At 38.4% G+C, this 23,363-nt stretch overlaps 1 protein-coding gene across 1 annotated transcript in view; it reads right to left on the reverse strand.

The window, feature by feature from the left end:
- Positions 1-23,336, reverse strand: part of ipo11 (importin 11) — a 127,239-nt gene extending 103,903 nt beyond the window's left edge. The window contains exons 1-7 of the mRNA XM_042421235.1: positions 23,185-23,336; positions 15,816-15,965; positions 13,553-13,653; positions 9,803-9,875; positions 7,334-7,537; positions 671-803; positions 326-384 (exon numbers count right to left, since the gene is read on the reverse strand). Of these exons, the coding sequence (XP_042277169.1) occupies positions 326-384; positions 671-803; positions 7,334-7,537; positions 9,803-9,875; positions 13,553-13,653; positions 15,816-15,953 (708 nt within the window). The 5' untranslated portion in view covers positions 15,954-15,965; positions 23,185-23,336. The remainder of the gene's footprint in view (positions 1-325; positions 385-670; positions 804-7,333; positions 7,538-9,802; positions 9,876-13,552; positions 13,654-15,815; positions 15,966-23,184) is intronic.
- Between the last annotated feature and the right edge of the window lie 27 nt (positions 23,337-23,363).

The raw sequence follows: 23,363 nt of genomic DNA on the forward strand, positions 1-23,363 counted from the left end.
GAACCAAAACCCTACCCTGACAGATGCTAGAGATTTTTTTAAAACCAGATTTTGACTAAATTGAATTCAGTTTCATGGATTTGGACTTTCTTCACCCTGAAAGTGGAAGAAGAGCTCACACAGAACTCTTGACTCTTTGAACCGAGACATGACTTAAGGCCCTTTCAATCACCGCGGCCATCCACATTTTGCACACTGTGATTGGAGTCATTTTCAGCTCAAAACACCAACAGAAAAATATCAGCTTTTTCCTTAAAATGAGAGTCTCTACAGCAGCCAAAGCAAAAATAAATTTTAACTACTAGCTGATTTTCCTCAGACTCACCATCACTTCCATATTCTGTTGTGGCTCTTGGAATCCATGGACTGTCAACTTACGAAGCACTGAGAAGGGCAGAGAGAGAAAAAATAAGTATGCAGGATTGTCACTAATTGTAATTTCACTATATAGCAAACTCCATTTAATTGGTGTTTCACAAAGTAGCAGCACATACTAATATTTTCACAAGTGCACAACTTCTCTGCCTGATGGAGTTTGTGTCAACAGGTGGAATCAAGTGATACAAATCATATTTATTTACATGATATGATTACATGAGACTGCAGTTATGAAAGTATATATGCGTCTGTGTGTGCGCACAATGAATGTGAGTGATGCATATTTTGCTACCTTTAAGAGAGAGCAGTGTCCTCTCCAGTGAGCTGAGCGCTGCCGCCTCATCTGTGGCACAGATCTGCTGGAGGAAGCAGTCGGTGTGGTGGCTCCACAGGGAGCATGCGAAGCTGTAAATGCCTGACGCAAGCTGCCGACACACACACACACACAAACAGTACAGTCAATCACAGTCAGATAAATTTATTCTGGATCAGTTATCGGTTTCAACAAAAGGCCATTCTAGTGAGCACATGAAATTAATCAAAAATATATCTGCACATTATATTTACATGTAAATTGCACCTATGGACATCACAGAGTCAAAGTTAGTTACTGATATCTATACACATATGAACGTGCTTCCACATAATAAACTCGCATAAGACAAACACACACAGAGCAAAGAAGGACCTCTGAGTCACAGCTCTAAATGAACTTTCTATTACATTCTCTGCCATAACATTATTTGAGCGCAAACCAATTACTTTCTTAGTTATGAAGGCATCCTCTCATAGAGACAAAACAAGATCATCATAGGTAGAGAAAAGTGCCCCCTGTCCAATCAAGTGTTCAGTGTGTAGTCTAGCACAGTAGCACAGAAAAATAATAAATCTGCCATGGCACAATAATGAGCTTTGTATTATGCTTCGGTGGGTGTTTTCATAAACATTACATCTCAGTGACTATTCAAACATAGTGGTTCAATATTAGAGCATTTCAGTACGCTGCTGCTGAAGGAAAACTACACATCAGATATTGTTACACTGTGAAATATCATGGTTTAAAGAGATTCCTGCTTCTCGATTAAGGTAAATACCCAAAAAGATTCAATGATTATACATCTCAAAAAGAAAAAAAAAGAAGCTGAACTCATTGACACAAGAACTATGTGTCGCTTCCAATGTGGGCAACGCTGAAGTGTTAGGTGGGGAAAATCTGAAAAATCAGTAGTTAGGTTGTTAACATATACCTGCGGAACAAGAAATCCCTACTTTGACAGCACAGCATAGACTTTGTTAGATTCTTTACATAAAACTGCAAGACTGGCAAGTTTCCTCTTAGGGGAGATTACTCTAGAGTTTGCCGTTCCTCAGAGACTAATCCAATGCATGTAACCTAAAAGTGATGACCCAAATTAAGGAAACAATCTCAAAGTCTTCTTTTGACGTTATCACTTTTGTTTCTCCGTTTTCAGGAAATCAGGTATTGTTTGAGGATATGCGTCTGTCTTAAGGCTTTTCTATGGGATTAAAAGGACATTTTAACAGTACTCTACATGGCCAAAAGCAGGTCTGACTGCACAACTAGATATACTGTACCTGAAAATGACAGACGGATGGTCAGTATAAAACATTTTCCTATGGGACCTACTAAGTTGTGTTTGTATGCCAACCACCATCTGAGGTGATGAGGTAATCAGTCACCAGGTGTGCTATGGTGCCACTTTCAGATTTATCATCCCCCTGCTGTTCAGCTCGTTATGCCTCATTTGCGACTTGTGCATTTATTTGTACAAGACAACAAGATTTAAATGTTGAACGCATCTGCTACCTCATAAAACAATGGCAACAGCTGTAAGAACAAAGGGTACCTTTAAGACCAAGCCTGTGTAATCGTTATGACCAATTTCTGAAGTAGTTTTGACCTCCATAATGCTTCTCTCACACCAAGACACTGCCAGTCTTTCACGCTTGCAGACTAAACACAAGTTTATATATAGCCCAAGAAAATAAATATGTTACATAAGTGACACAGTGATTATACTGTGAAATACAGGGGCCATGAAAAATTACAGTCATCCTCCAACTAGTGACTGTAATTAAAGCTCCACCCACACAAGTTCCTTGAAATTACTTCTAAAACTACATAGTCTAGTATTCAAGTACATTTTACATCTACAATATCTTAACCATCATCCCAGTAAATAAGTCTTATTTAAACTATAATCCTTTCTTTTATTATAACATTTACAAGAGCAAAGAACCAACAATTGTGCCACAATCATGCTTTTGACAATTTTCAACAGAAACATAATAATCACACGCTTCCATTGAATCCCCTTGTGACAGTTTTACGACTTTGACCTTGACCTTCAAAAATGGTGGGAAGATGTGGAGAATGGAGAATAAGAATTTTAAAACACCTCTCCTACACACACTCACACAGGGTCGGTCAAAGGTCAATGTCGTAAAATTGTCATAAGGGGACTTGATGAAAGTTTGTGATATATTTCTCTCTCAATCACACCTGCAATGTTTGCCGCCGAGCACAAAACAGACAATCACACAATAGTGTTTTCCTAACAAATGAAAAAGATTGCATGGCTGAAGGTAAGGGTTTTCAACTCCATCGTAACCCCAGGTGGCACACTACACTGAAAAGCATTATGAAACAGCACAACAAGAGCTGAAGGCACAGCTTGCAACACCTGGAAAAGTAGCCCTCAACACTTTAACATGCTACTCATAACAGTAGACTGACAGCTTCACTCCACTCTCCTGAAAACAAAAACTTTGTCAATTAAGTCTCCAATTTCCAATTTTTTTGCATCATAGTACAAATAAGAATCCGGCCAGACAGAAACAGTTGACTAGTCACCAGCCAGCAATTGGGGAACAATGTGAATTTCAATTATAGTTTTGTCAATTGTTGTTGAATCATTCAAGAAAGGATTCCAACGCATCCGAGAATCAACCGTTTTTCTGATGTACATGTGTGTATGCATGTGCATGAAGCTTTTTCAGTTGCAAATCATGTGTGTATGTGCAAATGTGTGCATTGTGTCTCTGCTCCTTTTCACAACTGCAGAAAGAGACAATAGAGGCAAATTTCAATAAAAGCAAACCATTTCATTTCCTCCATCTGCAAGCTGATTCTCCATTCCAGCAGGGAGAACTCACAAACAAAAGCCATCTAAAGGAAAGTGCAGTTCATTTTGTTTGACAATTCGTTTATGAAAGCCAATCCTGTGGGATATTGCCTCTCTATTGCTATTCAAAAGCACAAAACAAGATGCTGGTTATCACCTGTCCCATTCCTCTCTCAACTTACCGCATATTTGAGAGTCGCAAAAGGCAAACAAGGAAAACATAGTGTCGATGATATGCCTTTATGACAAGAAATGCTCCTGTAAAACAATGCACCACAAAGCACCACTAAAAACTTTCATTTTTTTCAGAAATAGCAATTTCCATTTAATGAAATATCGCCTTTTAAGGAAAAAACATTCTACAATCTATTACTGCCATAACAAACCACCACGATAAAAGAATGCAATTTCACGTAATCTATGTATAGTTTACCATATAGGGAAGTGAAGAGAACAACACAAAGAAGTCGGAGGTCTATGTTACATCTCGGTGTGATTTTAAAGATGTTCCTATGCTGTTTAATTCAGTAAAGTAACACATAGCCTATGTGGGTGTTTGAGCATTACAGTACATCTGCCACACATACAACCCCACTGGCCTCTGGGAATCTCTGGATATACAGTTTGTACACTGGATGAATGAAAGCAACTGACATCTACCAGCCTGGTGGGATCAGGCTCGACACATGTGTTTACACCCTTTTTGATATGCATGTCTTTGAGCTATATCCATCTTGATATGTCAGCTCCGTGTTATTGCTCAGGGCAATATCATCCACTGTTAAACTGCGAGATTGTGAATGCATTATCATCCTGTTTGGTGGCAACAAGAATCTATTACTCAACAATATCATTTTCAACTGTACAACTGAATTAAGATCCATTCCCATTCAGACATGGCCTATTAAGTACTCACAACTTGGGGTGCCTGCTCTGTTTTCAAAATGAATGTTTTCTGTGCTTATTATTCACCCGTCGCTTTAGTCCCTTCTTCTTTTCTATCATATAAGGAGCAGAAAAGAATATTATGATTCTCTGCAAATTTGTAGTGTCAATTACATTTTTATTTTTTTAATCCAACACTGTTATTTTTAAAAAGGCAGCAGGCAATCTCCTTCACCCAGTCCTCTCCTGCTCACTTTCTCAACATAATGCTTCTAAAAGTGACCCAGTTTGATCCTCCTTGAATTCAGCCTCACCATTTTCTTTATTACTCCATAACTTCTTCTAATGTGATCCCTCCTCCTGTCACCAGCAGCCCTTGGTTTCTTCAATCATTCCTTTTTTCCTCACGTTCCCCCACACCCTGCCTATTTATCTCCCCTTCTTTCTCTCACCATCTGTCTAGCTGTGTATCTGGTGAAGTGTTAGAGTTCCCAGAACAAGCCTCAGCAAGATGACCAGTAAAACAAAGAGCTAGTTTATGTACTGCTGTCAGTGCATCATCTCCTGAGATGCAGTCAACATGTGGAACCGACTGCTGGGACTTAGTCAAGGAGATGGGCTCAAACACCCACACACTCATGTAACTGTACTTATCTACACATTTTGTCCAAACTAAATAGAGAGAAAAAAAATCCAGTGTAATCATAAAAGATGAAGAGATACTTAACTGTCCAATGCAGGCTCTGTTAAAAGTGAAGCGTTTCTATATGTTTCTGTGAATTAATAAATGTCAAAGGTAACATTCAGGAAACCAGTGAACCAGTTATAATTTTGTTCTTTCTGAATCAGAGCTGTAATTAGAGCTGTGTCATTATTGATTAATCTGATGATTATTTTCTTGATTAATCATTTTGTCTATAAAATGTCAGAAAGTAGTGAAAAATGCCCATTATATTTCCTTAGAGCCCAAGGTGACTTCTTCAAATGTCTTGTTATGTCTGATCAACAGTCCTGTCATGTATGACAAAGAAAAGCTTTAAATCCTCACATTTGAGAAGCTGCAACCAGCAAACTTTCAGCATTTTTGCTTTTTCAAAATTGTTGCTGATTAATTTTGTGTTGATCGACTTATAAATTGATCGACTTATAGATTGATCGACGCAGCTCTATTCAGTAACTACAACCCTCCCATGGAAGTGCAATTTTCCTTGTTTTAAAGTCTCATAGTTTTCTTTGGTCATGAAAGCATGAGTCCTCATGAGTCGAGTGGTGAACAGCGCCTTCCAACAAGACAAGGATGGTATTGACAGGTGTAGCAGTGTATACAAATAACTAACATTAAACATTCACACCTCATAAACTGAGGTCATATAAAAAAGGTCACTCATCTTATATTCAGACTACCCATAAAGCAAATACTGACTAAGGAGCTGAGTGTTGCATTATCCTGTGTCATGTCACTATTTCACAACCTCTGGTGTGTGCGCACACATATTGGCCTCCGACCCAGCTATTTCGTGAGAAGGGAGAGCACTACATGGGCCATTTAGTGTCAAAGTCATCAGTGAATCATTTAAAATCTGCAGTTAAATGGGGCTCTGGCTGTCTTTGTTCCTCATTTTGCCTAAGGGCACACATTTTGGCATAGAGCATGCCTCTGCACGATATCCAACTATTTGATCTCAGTCACTGCCTCTGACATGCAGTGGTCTGTCTCCGTCAGGGTTGGGTTATGCTAGTAAAAAGAACAACTTTGTACATGTTGTCTGACAACTTCAATAGGCAAAATATTTATAGTTGTTCCAAAAAGCCGCACTCGAAGGCAGGGTGAAATAATGGGTGCAGAGAGATGATACACGATACATTTTACATATGGGGATAACAGTGCACACTTTCAGACCGTCTCCTCTGGAAGGCATTCGTAGGGTTGTACTCGGTTGCACACACAAAAAAAATGCCAGAAATAGCTGTGTAACGAATGAAAAGAGAGAGCTTGAGAAAGAAGTTTAAGCCCTGCTTACTTTCTCACCTCCACGCCTGACCAATCACTGCATGAGGAGGGTGTGAATGTCTGATCGTTGGTTTAAGAAAGTTATAAAAAGTTACAGAAATTCCAATTCCAACATCGGAAAAGTGTGGGGGGGCAGGGCATTTTCCGAAGCAGTTCGACCGACCGACAAGCGGTTCTAATGGAGGATACTGGCGCCTTCAATCTCTTTCTCCCTCCGTTGGTCCCTGTCTTCTCTCTGTTAGTCTGTTTGATCATCTCATTCCCTTAAACCCCTTCTCTTAACGACTATCTTTCTGCACAAGTCTTATGTTCTTTAAAACCATGGATGGTGAAAAATGAGGATTTGCTCTGATTCACAGCCTCTTTGAAAAGAAACACTGAGTTGCACAACCTTCCCCGTAACACAACCACACACACAGACAAATCTATTCCCAAACGCATCAATCATGCTCGAGTCATGCATGGAAACAGACACTTTCACAGAGAATGTTGCAGTCGAAATGTCTCATAAAGCAGCTAAACAGCATCTCCTACAGGCAAAATATGAGAGTGCAAAAACTGCAAGATAATTGTACTATTCACCTATTCAAATTAAAAGTCTGGCAGAAAAATGGGAGTAATAGACAAATAAACATGACAAAGTCAGAGTGCAGAACACAAGAAAAGAAAGAAATCAAACTACAAAAGTAGCAAAGTTCAGTAGACAGAGTAAAAGTTTTATTTTTCTTTACTTGACATCCTACAGTGACCTGGTATTCTGTTGTGATTAAGTACTGCTTCATGTGTTAAAAACAAAAAGCCAGAGAAGCATAGTATACAACCAAGAATGAGAAGCAAAAAGATGAAAAATAAGGCTGTTAAGATGTTGAGCTGAGAGTAATGATAAAACAAATCATTGAAAGTGTAGACTTACATCCTGGAAAAGCCGCCTGTCCTGCGCCAGACGCTTGGACGCTAGGGTTTTGGTGACATGATAGAAAGTTAGCAGCGCTCTGTGCTGCTGCAGGCCATCCTGACCCTTCACGGACTCGAGCAGAATGGGGATGAGCTCTGGCCATTGCCTGGGGCAATCCAGACGGGCTACCTTGGCTATCAGTACTGCGATCTGGGTCGCTATCTGTTGGAAAACAGAGACAAAAAAAGAATGACCAGAGGAAAAACATAAATACAGCACGAGATGGTCATGCCAAAACAACATGATGAGAATCATATAGAACATCTTAATCACTCATAAATATAGTACAGTAATTTAATGCATGATTTAAAATGAATGATGTGGACAAATGGGGCATGAAATATTAAACTATCCTATTATATAACTATAATGTATCACATATCCCTCCCCTGTTACAGATATCAGTCACACAGATTAAACTGATATTCACAGTGCTTCTACAAGTGTAGGCTTTACATTGGGATGATATTATGTCTGAACTGTGTGTCACATGACATTATCACACCTTCACTTTTGCTGAACTGAAAGCACTAATCAAGTGTCAAAATATTTCTCGACACTACACAAAAGTAGGTCAATTGTCCAGACTGAGAAGGACACTTCAAACTTCAACATCTAGTGGACACTGTAATATAGATGATTGAAGCATGTCATTTGAACATCACCTTAAAAAGCTGATTTTTTTTCACATGATGAGCATACGCTGAGTTTGATATTACAGCTGTGATACACACATTATGTCTGTAATTACCTTTTCACAGTTCCGTAGTAAATATATTAACATAAACATCCTGTTATGTCAGCAGGTGTTGTTTATTTATATATGTTGTGATGATCATTTATAAAATAATGTAGTGTAATATGAAAGCTGCGCAATAAATCTCATGAAGGTTATATTGTTCAGTTTTTGTTGAAACTTTTCCGGTGAGGTGCTGTTTTAATTACATGACATGTTTGATCTGACCAAATATTTTCAGTGATGGCAGTTTCATCTTTGATTCCCAAACTTTAGTCCATGTTTAAATTTATATAACAAATATTAAAGCAGTGAATTGGCAAGTTGCTCACTTTTTGCTCTTCTGACCTGATTGTTGTTTTACTATATAACACACAATCAGTACCAAACACAGTCATTTATTTAGCGTAATGTCTACAGCATGCTTTGATAAACAAACTTATCTGCACGCTTATCAACTTTAGCAATATAATTCAACCAAGTGGTAAATAAACAGCATGCATGCAAATTTAACTTTCACGTATCATTAAGTCATTACTTTTCTAAGAAAGCTAACTGAGGTCAGAAAATTTACCAGGATTATATAACTTCTACATGTAAACTGCCCAAACAACACTGGAACACCCACAGTCACGTGCAAAAACACGCACAAGCCCTTCTGGAGTTTGACAAAGAGAGACTGTGACTGGTGAGACATATGGTGTTTAAATGGCATTCACTGCTTGCCATACGGACCCTATCAGTCCTGATGTTGGAGAGCTGTCCCTCAGGGATATGTAAGCTGTAGAAACCAGGATGGATGGCCAGCATTCAGGGCCAACTTCCATGTCCCGTCAGACAGACGTATTACACACTGCTTGCTTTCTGAATTATTTGCTTCTTTCAGCGTTCCCCCAAGAACTGTAAAAAGCATGGTTTGTCAAACTTATGGACCCTCAAATAAAGTCCCTGTTTGCACTTCTCTAACTTTCTTAGTCTGAATTTACTTATGTTTACTGCTAGAGCTTTTATATTGCATTTTAGAACATATTTAAACTCTTCATTACCATAATCACCATAGTCTTCCAATGGGCCCAGACAGTTTACAGTGATTTTTGCCTGTATTGTTGCATTTTTAATCACCTAAAAACAAGAATAAAAGTCTACCAATTGAAGTTCCCACCATTTGGTCTGTGATCAAGTCTGTTTGTTCAAATGGAACAGCTGGTCTGATCAAGCTAATTCTTGATGCCATCTGAAAATCACAACAGTTTGATGCCAGCAAGTGGTTTGAAATTGAATAAAACACTAAGTATGTGTGGAAATTAAGTATGACACAAATTTAATTCGCTCTTAGTTCTTCCTTGGCGTTAAACCACTTCATCACTACAAACCATATATTGCAGCGCTATGTATTATGATGGATAACCATACCATAGATTTTCATACTGTAGTGAAGTGAGTACACTACAGCAAAAAAAAGAAATAAGTTTAAAAAAGTAATGTTAATTGTGCATAAAATGGAAAAAAAAACACTGGTATGAAAAAATGCTGGTATGATGATTCAAGTTAATTTCCTTGTACATACATGTGATATATGTTTTGTGTACCAAACTTTTAAAAACTGCCCAAATCAGTGAGTTTCATTGAACCTGTATATAATGCTAAACATTCATTTTTTTGTTATAGAACACCCATGTTTTCCTACTAACCTGATTGACAGGCTCATTGAAGTTTGTGATGAGACCAGCACGCAATGATGTCTTCTCCTCCTCTGACAAAGCACTGTGAACAAACCAACCAAAAAGATGTTCAGAAGAAGTAAAGAAACAAGAGTGAGAGAAATACAATCTTGCTCCAGGACAAATAACCATACAGCACATACACTGATGTGTGCAGTTAATTAGGAAGACATCTCTCACATTTACCCGAACTGAACTGAAGCGTGAGTCGCCAAATAACAGTAAAACACATTTTTCAAGCTTTGCCTCTCTGTCTAGTTAGTGCAATTTCCACTTGATGCCACTTTAATAAATTGATTTGAAACTTAATACACACGAAGCAAAGAGAGAGAAATACAAGGAGACAAGGAGATCCATGCAAATGCTTGACAGAAAAAAAAACAACAGTGCCAAGGTTTAAACCCTGGACCTTCTGTCTGTGAGGCGGGAGTCCTAAACACTGATCCACAATGTCGTATTATGATGAAAGGGTGCCAGCCATCCTGGCATCGTTGAACGCAGCTCATATCCTAAGAGACTCCTTATAATTTCACTTCAAATTCTAGAAATGAAAAACACAAACTTTAATATGGTGAAGATATGAATATAACATCAATCTGCCAACTTGTTATGGGATCAATTAAATCCCTGTATAACACTCTATATAGCACAGGATCTGCCAGCTGCCTGATTTAATCAGTAAGCTTTGGATAAGATTTGATTTCCTCTGACTCCCATCTTGCAGTCTGCAATATGCCTATACACTACATTTTTGCAAACAGTATGGGATGTGTGCAAAAGAGTGACAGTGTGAATCTGTAAAAAGAAAAAATAATATGCTGTCTACTTCAACTGCAGCTGAAGCTAAACAGAGTGGGAGAGTGTTTGATGAGAGGAAGAGTGAATGAATCAAGCTGCAACCTTGGACGGAGAGAGGGAAAATATGGGTGGAAGACGAATTACTTGAGGGAAAGAGTGTGAATTAGTGAAACAAGATTTACCATACACACATATTTTGGAAATCTGAGAGGTGAGGCAAAGTTTAAAGAAATATGGGATGAGTGATTAAAATATATATTAATACAAGCGAGTGAGTGTCTGAGTCTTGCTGAGTGTTCGTGAGCGAGAGGAAACCAGAGATGACAGGAGAGAAAAAAATGAAGCGAGGCGGAGAGAAAACTTTTACTTTAGGAGTTACCCTGACACCAGAGAGATAAAAAAACAAACCCCAAATGTTTTTGGCTGCTTTAGATGTCTTATTTCATCTATAAGGTGTGTTGGTTTAGATACATTTAAAATTTGTGATTCAAATTTGAAGTGTTATAGTTTACCTACATCTCAGAGAGATTGTCTTAATTTTTCAACTAAATCAGTTTTTATTACTTCGTGATTTTTTTCTAATGACTGTTTTACAAACCTATATAAAAACAGTGGATTTGGTGTGCAACTTTGGTTATCTCAGGTGAGTTTCTCAGTAGAAACCTTTCATTTAAAAAGTTGCAACTGTTTTTGATTTCGCACATCTATTTGTTCTGATGGGCCATTTTTTGCCCCAAAACGTCTCCTCAACACAAATAGCAACACAATACACTGAGCAGGCTGAGCCAGCATTTCTGCTGTAAATTACTTTATTTCAGTTACCACAACATAACTTTTTAAAGGGTGCATTTTGGTTTTACTTACTTACTTAAATATGTTCACAGCGTTTTTCAGGTCTTCCTTAGCAGTGTAATAAAAATATTTTAAAACCCTTTCAAGAAAAAGGCATCTCAGCAAACAGAACACTTTACTTGTCAGCATTTTGACAAGACTATAAAAATGCATGTATGCATTGTGGATCCAGCTTACATAAACCCATTTATTATTATTGCACGGGCTTATTGTCCAATAAGCCCATGTAGGCTGGGCACATACGTATGCATGACACAATATCTAAATAGTCTAAAGTCAATGTATATGCTGCATATAAAACTATATGATAACACAAGTGCAACAACATCAAAAAAAAAAACATACTCACAAAAATCAAACATCTAAAGATATCAACTTAAACTGCACATATGTAATATAAATAGCCTTCATAAATGTCTTTTGTTGATTCTTTTTATGCTTTAAAATAAAAATGAGATTATACTTTATTGATCACTAAAGGGGAAATGGGAGGTATTAAATTCAGTATGCAACTGAAATCTGCTTCTGCCGTTTATACGTATATTACATTAAAATAAATTCCCATCTCATAATTCCATCATAATGGACAACTAGCAGGACTGAGTACAGCCCTAGATATCATTAATAAAAAAGGTATAAGTGAGTTTTTCAAGTTATGAAAAATCAATTGGCCTTTTTCACAGAAAAACTTTTTATTTGTCAAAGCAGAAAAAACACAGTAACCCAGTAAGCCATTCCAGTGTGCCAGTATGCACAATACCACGGCTGTGAAACTGGCAACCATAATGGAATAAAGCATTTTTTATGTTGTCAAATGTCATTAAAAGGGTCTATACTGGTTTCCCCCAGTATTGCAACAGTATAGTCAATTCAAAACACTGAGACTAAAGAGAAGGCCTTTGCTGTTTTATTCTTGCTCATTGAGGGACTGATGCAAGATCTAATGTTAACCAGTGATGCTGCATATTTCTCAAAATAATTGCACATTTTATTTTACTTGCACTAGACATATCTTAACATTACGTCATATCATCTACTGTGCGTTTGGCCAGGTTCTCACACAGAAATACAAGAAGCACCATTCCATATATCAAAATGGAAAGACAAATTCAATTTACATTTCTGATGATTTTAACAATATTTCAGAATGTATTTTATTATTTATTGTTTTGTTATTACATTAAAAAATACCATGAACTCAGTTGCGATACATTACTGTGAATCACTGTAATTACAGAATAAAATGCCATGTAATGTGGCCTACGATTTATATTGTGACACTACATGCATTGTGCTGTCCCATGTAGTACCCACTTCTTAGATTAATGGCAGTGGTCCAGAGGTAATCAGATAAATAACCCAAGGACCAAAACCCTTTGCACGGCACTCTTGCCAAAGTTGTTTTGCTCTTCTCCGTAGTTCAGTAAACTGAATTTCATTTGTTAGAGGAGGAAAATCAAGAAAGAAAGAAGACAATAAAAAAACTGGAAGTGGTCAAAGAGTGTCCACAGAATGCTGAGACAGAACTGATTACCTACGGCCAGCCTCTGTCCTGTGAATTTAAGAACAATTCAAATCCAACAAAAGCCAGCTAGTCCATCACCCAAAGACAGATTGTAGGCTTTGAATGCTCAAAGCCAATAAACTGACAGACAAAAGAGACACAAAAGCAAAAACTGAGTATAAAACCAGTGCACAATGATATGAATAATCAGGGTGGAGGGTAAAAAAGAGAAAGAAGAAAGTTTGGAAAAGTGTTGAAGAGAGAACTGCAGACATAAGCTATAACTGTTTAAATAAAAGACAATGGGAAAAATGGAGGCAATGAGTAATAGAGACCAACTAGAAATCTGTGACAAAAACAGATCTGAATGGAATGACAAAGCCTCGATAACAGGCAGAGAGATTAAGACTGATGAATAGAGACAGAGCACAAGTTAATGAGACAACGAAGGAGAGAATAAAGACGAGCAGTGGAAGGGAGAAGACAAAAACAATAAAAGCTTGAGATGAAAAAGTTAGAGGAAGGCTGATAGCAATAGGGAACAAAAACGGCAAGCAGGCACTTACTGAGGCGCTACTCTCCTCCAGTATCTGTCAATGCCATTTTTGAAGTACAGCACAGCCAACCACCTGACGTTCACATCCAGCATGTGGTTATTGAAGATATTCTATGAAAAAGAAAACAAAAATACATTTGCTTAGTTAAGATAATTTTTGTTCAAATGGGTAACGCCAGGCAATTTAAGAACGAATTCAGTTTAATGATGCGTGACAGCTCAAGCTATACTAAAGAAATATAACTCATAAAACTGAAGAATAACGACTTAGATGTGTGATACCATCAAGCCACATTTTCAGAGGTTTCCCCATTAAAATACAGGACACGCTGACTTTGTGATCTAGAGTGTCGAAGTTATACACACTTGTGTAGTTCTATTTCTTTTAAGTGCTAACATTTCTGAGGGGTAAAATGCAGCCATAATAGCCCTAGAAAATCTAGCTGAGTGCTGTCACAGTGCTCTCAAAGTCATTCTCCTCCTCGCTGCAAAGGCAGGAGCTCTATAAAGAGCAGCACAGTAGTATCAGAAATTGGAATCTTGGCTCCAGTCTTTTCAGATTCATGAGGTGTGAGAACAAATAAGTTAAATGAAACATGTTTTCAATTAAATTTTTTGCTTTAATACAGACATAAAACATCCCTCTGTTGTATTAAGGGAACAGAAGATATGCCAGTAAAAATCTGCCCGATGTCACTAAACTATTAGATGAATCAGTACGACTGAAATTTAGCTGACTGACATTTGATTAATTGATGCTGCCCCTCCAGTACCATCTTTGGAGTAACGTACAGATACATAATTCCTCTAAATTGCGTGTGATAGAGCACATTGTGCACTTTGGGCAAACTGATATTGACCATCACAGGCAACTACAGCAAAAATATTACCAGGAACAACCTATACTGCTACGTCAAAGCAAGACAAAAATGTCATGTTTCACATTTATTTGTTTGCATGCTCTGTGACTAAATCGCAAATGTGACGGGAAGGATAAAAATGTCAGATTTATAGTAAATATGTTCATTATAATGAAGGAACACGTCTTCTGGTGCAACAATGTGGTTCATTCATGTGTTTTAATAGTTTTTTGGAAAATAATGACGGTCTATGGTTTCATCAGGGCTTTGGATACACAGATAGTACTTGTTAGGATGAATTCATTGCTGGTTTTGATCTTTTCATGGGATTTGTTGAAAAGAAAAATATAAAATACTGCTGGATTTATCCTTTAATGCTTTAAATAAAATGTATTTCTCCATCTTAACAGATGCACCTGGAATCTCCTATTGTGGAACATAACTTCAGTTGAGTTTGTATCCTGACCTGAGGCCAGGCATACCAACACAACTCACATACACACAATCCCTCAGACATTCAATGCTACATGAGCCATATATATGGATTGCTTAAAATGTTTCTTCTAAGATGTACTTTTGCCTTATACAGGATCTTTCTATCTATAATATATTCATGAGCATGTAAACACAACATATGGAAAACAGCTTTCTTGTACATGGAAAAGGTCTTTCTGGCTCAGGCTGAACAAATCCTGGAGCAATTTCTCTGCTGAATGTACAGAGACCTGGAAGCTGAAATCCATCTTCTCATTTCAGTCCGTGCGAGACAGCAAAGCCAGCATATTTCCAAAGATGTCTGAGTATTCCTTTAAGAATCAATATGGGCTGTATGGTGCATACACACCACACAAAAGTTAGTTGCAGGTCAGGGCAGAGAGACTGACTGCACTCTAAGCTCTGGTGAATTCATTTATTGTATAGCCAACATTTTGATCACACTTGGTCCTAGACCTTGAGATACCAAGTTTTGTTGAAATATCTGTGAATAAATGAGAATAAAAGTATTCAACAGAGCTTTGAGATTTCCTTTAACACATCAAATCCCCAGCTGCCCTCTTTCATCCCATTTCCCTAACTCTCACACAATCCTATGCTTTGTTGCTGTGATTACATATATTGTGTAAGGATGCACTGTCACACATGAACACAGAATACATAAACCTTCAAATCTGCAACTGTTAGGCAGATTACAAGATATCCACCTTCTATTAATGACTAATCTACAAAGACATACTCCTCTATCTGCTTCAATTAAGTTACTTCAAAACTTACAGTGCATTAAAAATCTGCACAAACCCAATGGCATCCCGCTTCTCTGTAAAATCATCACGTTCATTAAGATTTCAATTAATTAAATCTCAAATAGTTTTAACTGCGGTGGATTTATTCTCATTATTTGATATCTTCCCTCACCAGAAGGACAGAGTAGAAGCCTGGCTGGGTCTCCCACTGTCGGAGCTGCTCCTCCGCAGGCTTCAGCACAGCTGTGTCCTGACTGGTCGCTTGGGTTAAGGCCTGCAGCACCACTGAACTGGCACTGTCCATATCCATAGCTGGATATATCTGGAGAGAAATACAAGGCGGGGGAGGGAGAGGAGAAAGAAAAAGACAAGAGAAGAGTTTCATTGCTCTTGTTGTGAAAAGTTCTGGAGTTGAATCTTTCAGGGGTAAAAAAAAAACAAAAAAACAACAACTTGAACTTAAAATAGTTGCACCGCAGGGAAAAAACAGTATAATAAAACATCAACTGGGAGCTGAGGCAGTCAAATTACATCTACAAAAAAATGTCAGAACAAGGATTCTTCTTTTTTTGCTCCGTCTGGCTTTATCCCTTTATCCCCGATTTTTACTGTAGATCAAGCGGCGCTGAAATCACTGTCAGCCATAGTGAGAAAGAAACAAATCCTTCTCAATAAAAGTAAGCACACCTGATTGAAACACTGGCAGTCGTCTCTACCACTCGAGAACTCTGTCCCAGATAGTATTCAAGCAACCCAGTTTCACAGGTCCAAAAGGTGTTTTTCATTTTCAAAGGAAATACCTGAGTCAGTCGCCTCTGTGCCTCAAATAAGGGATTCTCAGATAGAATAATAAACTATTGCCTAACCAGACCTACTTGGGATCATGAATACTTTCTTACGAGGTCATATTTCACATTTCCGGAGGCGCTTGTCAATAATAGGATAACTGATGAAAATTCTTTTTCTTCTTTCCATTTTTTCCCCCCACAAAAAAAAAAACATAGCTAACTCCTCTTCTTCAGCTTTGAGAGCATTCCCAATAGTTGCAGAGAATGTCTGTCAAGCATGAAATGAAAAGCTTTGAAAACTACAAGAGATATACATTATTTACCAGCTAATCATGTCAAGATTCTGCAGTCAGAAACCCTAATAGGCAGTTCATTCCAGATATGTACAAACTATATTCACAAACCAGGCAGATTATGAATTCTCCTGAGCAACTGACTGCAGGGAGAGACCAGCAGAGGTTGTGTAGTGGAATTGAGCTTTCACTAGTGAGCTACAACATGAAAAGACTGAGCAACACTGCCATCTACAGTCCAGAGCCAAATATTCAGCAGCCTGATCCGTTGTGTGTTTCAGTAACTGCACAGGTATTCTGGCCATCTTAATACAAGCTTTCAGTAATAGTACTTTGGCCACAACTGTTGTCACATAACTGAGACTGATTCTTTTAATGAACAGTCCATAAATTATTAATTCTGAAACAAATCTATTCAGAAGACTCTCTGTGAAGGTATGTTCCTGTTATTAGGTGTGTTCGTAGCAAGAGCGGTACCAGTCTACTCTTAATGAGATTAATGAAAGCCAACCCTTACTGTGAGGGAGCCTCTATCAGGATTATTTCCACAGTAAAACAGCAGAGAGAAAATCCATCTGCAAACTGTAATATATCAGTTGAGCGTCTTTACACACAATGGTGAATTTTATTTTATTTTATACTTTATGTAAATAGGTAGAATCGTTGAGATTATGATCTCTTTTTCAAGACTGACCTGTTTACATGAATAAACATATACAGTTTAAACATGGACAAACACACATTTCACATTATTTTCATGTTAAAAAAAAACTGTAATTGCAAATACTTAAGTATAGCCTTTTAAAATTGAAGTAAAAAGAGAGAGTTTCATTTCAATTTTTTTTGTAGCTCATTCCATCTGTACAGAGCATGATGTTTGAAACCAGTTCTTCCAAGCTCTGTCTGAACATGAGGTACAGCTAAAGTTAAAATGTCCTGTGACCAGTTTATTTATGTGACCGAACCAGTTTTTGCACTAGATACAACCTTTTCAATATAAAGATGCAATCAAGCATAAGCCTTTATCCATGTTTGAGAAACAAGATAGCAGCTGTGATACTAAACAATGTAAGCGGTGCATTGCTTGCTCATTGAAGAAACAAACAACCTGTGGAGTTTTTTACAATTTCCTGGAACATAATGACACAAAATATGATAATTGGAATGAGGAACGGATCTGACTGCTAATAGGACTGTGTTAGTTTGTTTTTTTCTCTTACTTTTATATGTGTGTTAATCGCAGTGCTTTGCATTGTAATTGTTTGGATTATGTTTGGTTGTCAGTGTTATTCATCTTATTATCCTTTTTTGTAAAAGACAATAAAGAGGTTTCAAAAAAAAAAAAAAAGAAGCTGTGATACTGTTGCATGTTAACACCTACTGAGGGTTTCTGAATAGTCTGCCATGTGTACGCAATTGTTGCTTGCATCCTCCATTATTGGTGATAGAATGGAGCGGTTAAATCCAGCAGAGGGTGTTATACATGCAGCAGAAAGCCAGACACCAAACTGGGTTCATCATCAACTGCTGATGTAACTTAGTTGGTACAGAAATGACAGACAGGAGCTGGATGTGGAGATCACTTACATCACTGTATAATATGTATCTGTATAATACTGTATAACCCGTATAATATCATAATCATGTATGCAGAGATATGAATAACCATGTTCCATGTAAACGTTATACCGCAAATACAATCAAAATCAGGACAGTAGCTGATATACTCAGTGATGATAACTTTCCTGAAGTGGGCAGAGTGATTTTAACATTTTTGTGATTTTGGCATCACAATCACAAAAAAAGTTATTACATATGGTAACAGTGTCCCCAACTTGCTAAACTGTATTTCATTAAATAGTTAATTAAAACGAGAGGAAAATCCAAATCAATCCACAGTAAAATCGATTGCTGACTTTGTGTCAAACAAGAATGCAAATTCACCTATTTGACTACATCTGCAATTGATCCAGAAAAAAAATAATTACCCAGCGGATGCAACAGATAACTGCATAGAAGGGATGGACAGACCATGACATGTTTCTTTCTATTACTACTCGGTTCTGTGATTTTTGTTATCACATTGACAAGTATTACAGTTTCTACCTTGTAGCAGACAATCTGTAATAGTATTTTACAAGTGGGACGGTGTTCAGTAACAGCAGAATTACGCTTAGCAGTTAACAGCAGTTATATAGGCAGCATTTTATGTATATTTGATCCTTTTTCCTTTATTCAAGTTTTATTTTTTTGTTCTATTTGTGATTTTTTTATTCTTGGTTATTTATAATTATTAAATTCCCAGCAAAGTTTACCATTTCAGTGCACTGATATAATTTTAGACAATAAAGTGTATTGTTAAACTGTAAAATATCCTGCCTCCATTGCATGCATATAGACGGGTGACAAATTAAAAAACAAAAAACAATATAAAAGGTGTCTTAGTTAGGTGTTGGGAACTCTACTGGAGGGATGAACACCATTCTTCTAAAAGATATTCCCTCATTTGGTGTTTTGATGATGGTGGTGAAGAGCACTGTCTTACACGTCGGTCCAAAATCTCCCATAGGTGTTCAATGGGGTTGAAATGTGATGACTGTGAAGGCCACAGCATATGATTCACATCATTCATACTCATTAAATCATTCAGTGACCCCTCGTGCCCTATGGATCGAGGACTCTCATCCTGGAAGAGACCATTCCCATCAGGATAAAGTGTTACATCATAGAATAAAGGTGATCACTTAGAACAACTTTGTATTGATTTGCAGTGACCCTTCCCTATAAGGGGACAAGTGGACCCAAACCATGCCAACAAAATGCCCCCTACCAAACCAACAAGATCAGTTTTCAAACTTAACTTAATAGGTTGGTAAGGTTGCCCACCCAAAACCCGGTTCTGAATTGAGAGAGAACCCGGGGTATTTTTAAGGTCAATTCTTTTACATTTTGGTGTCAGTTCTGGTCTCCTCTCTGTCCTCTCCTCTGCTCTCTGTGACAGTTTTTGACCGAGGGCTGGGCTCAACTCCTCCACACACACAAAGCGGACAGCAGAGCTGAGAGGCCGGAAGAGACAGCGAATCAGGTGAAGTAAAAGATAATATTTTACTCGAGTTAACGACAATAACACTCATTACTGTAAGTGCAATAAAACCTTTGCAAGTAAAAAACCAACAGTTTATCAAAGCACCTGTTCAACAAGCATACACATGTAAAAATGCCATATTTTCACTGCTTTGCCCTCTCCCATCCACCGTTTTACACATCCACAGCACGCTAGTTAAGCTAATTGCGAACTGTTATGAACAAACTAAAACAAAAGTTGTGTGTATGTAGCCTAACTGTTTATCTTAGTTTGCCACGCATCATTAAATTTGGCAAACTCTTGTAAATTCAGCTACAGGCTGAGACCGCACCCCCCTCCCCCTCCCTTTCTAAACTTCACTCAGTATTTTGATGTTCGGAGTATTATTTATTTTATTGACATTTTTACTTTCCAGTGAGATATTATTGATTTTATATAGTAACTTTGCTGTTGTAAAAATTACTTTTGCTCCTCTGAAAACAATATTTAGTTATATCTGATATATAAATCTATTCTAATCTTGTTATGCATTTATTCTTTTTTAAAATAATATATTTTTTAAAAAGCAATTCATTAGTAATGAAAAGAACTGATAAGAGTATCGATAAAGAACCAAACCAACAAGGAGAATATCAATACAGGTTGTATTGATGAAATCCTAACAATACCCATCCTTATAGGTGGGTTACACCTGCAAAATGTCACTCGATAAACTAAAATACAGTGTGTTTTTTGCTAGTGTCAACCATGGCTGTGTGACACATTAATACATTCAAGTTTGTGTGCAGGCACTGGTCTTATTTCTAAGACTCACTCATCTGCCTTGGGTGGAAATTCTCAATGCTGACACTGTCACTGCAAGACTCTCAAGGTGATCCTTAAGTTCCCAATCGAGCAGAGCGCTTTTTAGTAGCCTGGGGCGGCTTTTTCTAATTGTTTTCAATGAGAGTGAAGCTTTTTGCTTGATGCTTTTGCTTTGATGGGCGCCTTGCATTTTTACAGGAGTGCCCTGAACGCCTCAAGTTGAAAAAAACTTCAACTAAGAGCAGAAAAGTGTTTTTCCGCATTGTACATTCAGATGAATTGAGAGGCGAGCCTTCTGTGGTGGTGACGACACCAAGTGGAGATACCAGTCATGGAGGACAAACTAGTGGTGGCTGTTGCTGGAAATCCAGAGCTATATGACTTTACCAACCATAGTTACCATGATTTGAACAGAAAACAGCAGGCCTGAATTGAGTTTACTTCACAGCAAAATAACGGTTGGGCAAAGGGCAGGTGATTCGATGGTTGCTTAGCAACAATTTAGAAAAAGGTGCAGCAAGCTGCTCTTTTCTTGAAATTGCAGGCTCCACAAGAAAGGCAGTGCTGGGCGCCTCGCATCTTGCAACCTGAAAAAAGTGCTCTGTCTGATCAGGGCCTTAGGGAGCCAGGCCTGGTTGAAATAGTGGCAGTGGCAGCTAGCAATAGCACTTCCGGTGGCATCCTCAGCTGCCACGGCAGCTGCCAGTGAGGTGCCACGTTAGCTGCCGGTGTTTGGTGCAGCCGCTAGTGAAATGCCATGTTAGCTGCCGGTGTTTGTGGCAGCTGGCAGCTGCCAGAGACATGCCACGGTAGCCGCAGGTGTTTGCGGCATTTGTAGGCTATAGCCTATATGGTTAAGCAATAGGAACACCGCTGTTATATCACGCTGCTGACGTAATGGCTGAAACCATGGTTACAAAATGTTTCAGAATATAGATTTTCAATACCAAAGACTTCTCCTAGTAACTGGAAGTTAGTCTACAGTCTATTTTTTTTTGCCACAAACGCTGACAGCTGCCATGGCATCTCACTGGCTGCTGCCACAAACAGCAGCAGCAGCTGTGCCATAACTACCTGCTGATGCCACTAAGTGAGCTCACCCTCCTATGGGCATGCAGTCAGTTTAAGATGCCTCCAGTCAACTGTAACAGTCTGCCCAGAATTCATGTGCATGGTAGTATTGTCAGTTTAAAATTGTGTCAAACAATGTCTTTCTGGCAAAATAGGATATCCATGCTTGTACACCATCCATACATGTAGTCAGGTCATTTTGGTCTTGCTTCTCCCACAGTCCACTAGATCGGTGGAATTATATGCTTTTTTTACAGCAGACATTTGACTTGTCATAGTAGGAAAAATGCAGGTGTTACTAATAACATTAACAATGGCTCTGTTCTATTCAAGTGTGTCAGTAAGCCATGACAATGTGACAGAAAGTCAACATGCACGGTACCAGAACTCAGTCATCATTAATTTGATTATTTACACTTGTGCTTTTCCTGGTATGACATGCAAAAATGTCCTCTGTGAAAAGGGCCTATTGCCTGAATTCATACAGGCTGTGCTGTCTAATCAAAAGCATAACATTCTCACACCTGTGCACCTGTTCATCCTATTCCATTCTCTTCTTTGACCAAGCTAGCAATGCATGCACTCTCAGGACGAATGCTCAAAATTCACAACACGAAACTTGGTTGTTGACTGTCTGCCGTTTTCAAGTCGCAGAGAAGATGTGCTAATTTTGTAACAGGTAGCTTGGTAACATACGGGGTAGCGTTGACACTGACCGTTCAGTATTGTTGTAACGTAGCTACACCTGTGTCAACAAACTCCGTTTTATCCAACGTTAGCCAGCTAACTGTGTTTTGCACATGCCATGGCCTCTGCCACCACCGCTAGCTAGCTGTCAAATGCTGGCTGAGTGAACAAGTCAGCTGAGAAACGCTAAATGCTGATAGCGTTAGCTCTACCAACTAAAACGTTTTCAACAAAGTGGCTGAGATTTGTTAGACTAAAGCAAAGTTATCCCGTACCTGGGCCTTTTACAATATCCAGCTATACGCGTCCTCCACGCTTCTATCACAGCAAACCTTATAAACGCTGCTATTATGAAGATTACAACATCAAGACACAATCATAGCTGCTATGAAACGTGTGTATGAAGTGGGTTAGTTTGTTTTTGAAGCGCAGAGAAACCCAAAACAAGCTCAATGGTAAAGGTGTCAGAAGGCAGCGGCTACAGCATCATTAGTTACATTCAAGTTATTTTCATTCACACTTGAGTTTCATTAGTGATTATTTATTCGCAGTGGAGGCCAGGGTACCTTATTGGCCCTCTTTGCGTGTCACCTACTGTGAAAGCACAGCAAACGCCCCATTCACTAATGAACGGCGACACTAAACTCCAAATCGTAACATACCCCAAACACCAAAGCTAACTTTGGGCTAGCTAGCAAGCTAAACTTATTCAATGCGAAACGAAGGGCCGACAGTGTCAGTGATGCAGAATAACGTATTTCCTCTGGTAATTAAGCAAATAACCGCACAAGAGGAGAATAAAACTGGACTCACCTAAAAGAATGACGGAGGAAAAAACTGAATCTGTGCTTGTAACACTGGCTGCTAAAGCTCTGCCTGTGGTAATGTAATGGGAGATGATGGAAACACACGCTTGTAGGAATGGCGCGAGCAACACACCAGGCGCGTGTTGATGACGTCAGAGAATCTAGTCCTCCTCCCTCCCACCTCAT

The sequence above is a fragment of the Thunnus maccoyii genome, chromosome 9 (genome assembly GCF_910596095.1).
Source record: "Thunnus maccoyii chromosome 9, fThuMac1.1, whole genome shotgun sequence".
Classification (NCBI taxonomy): domain Eukaryota; kingdom Metazoa; phylum Chordata; class Actinopteri; order Scombriformes; family Scombridae; genus Thunnus; species Thunnus maccoyii.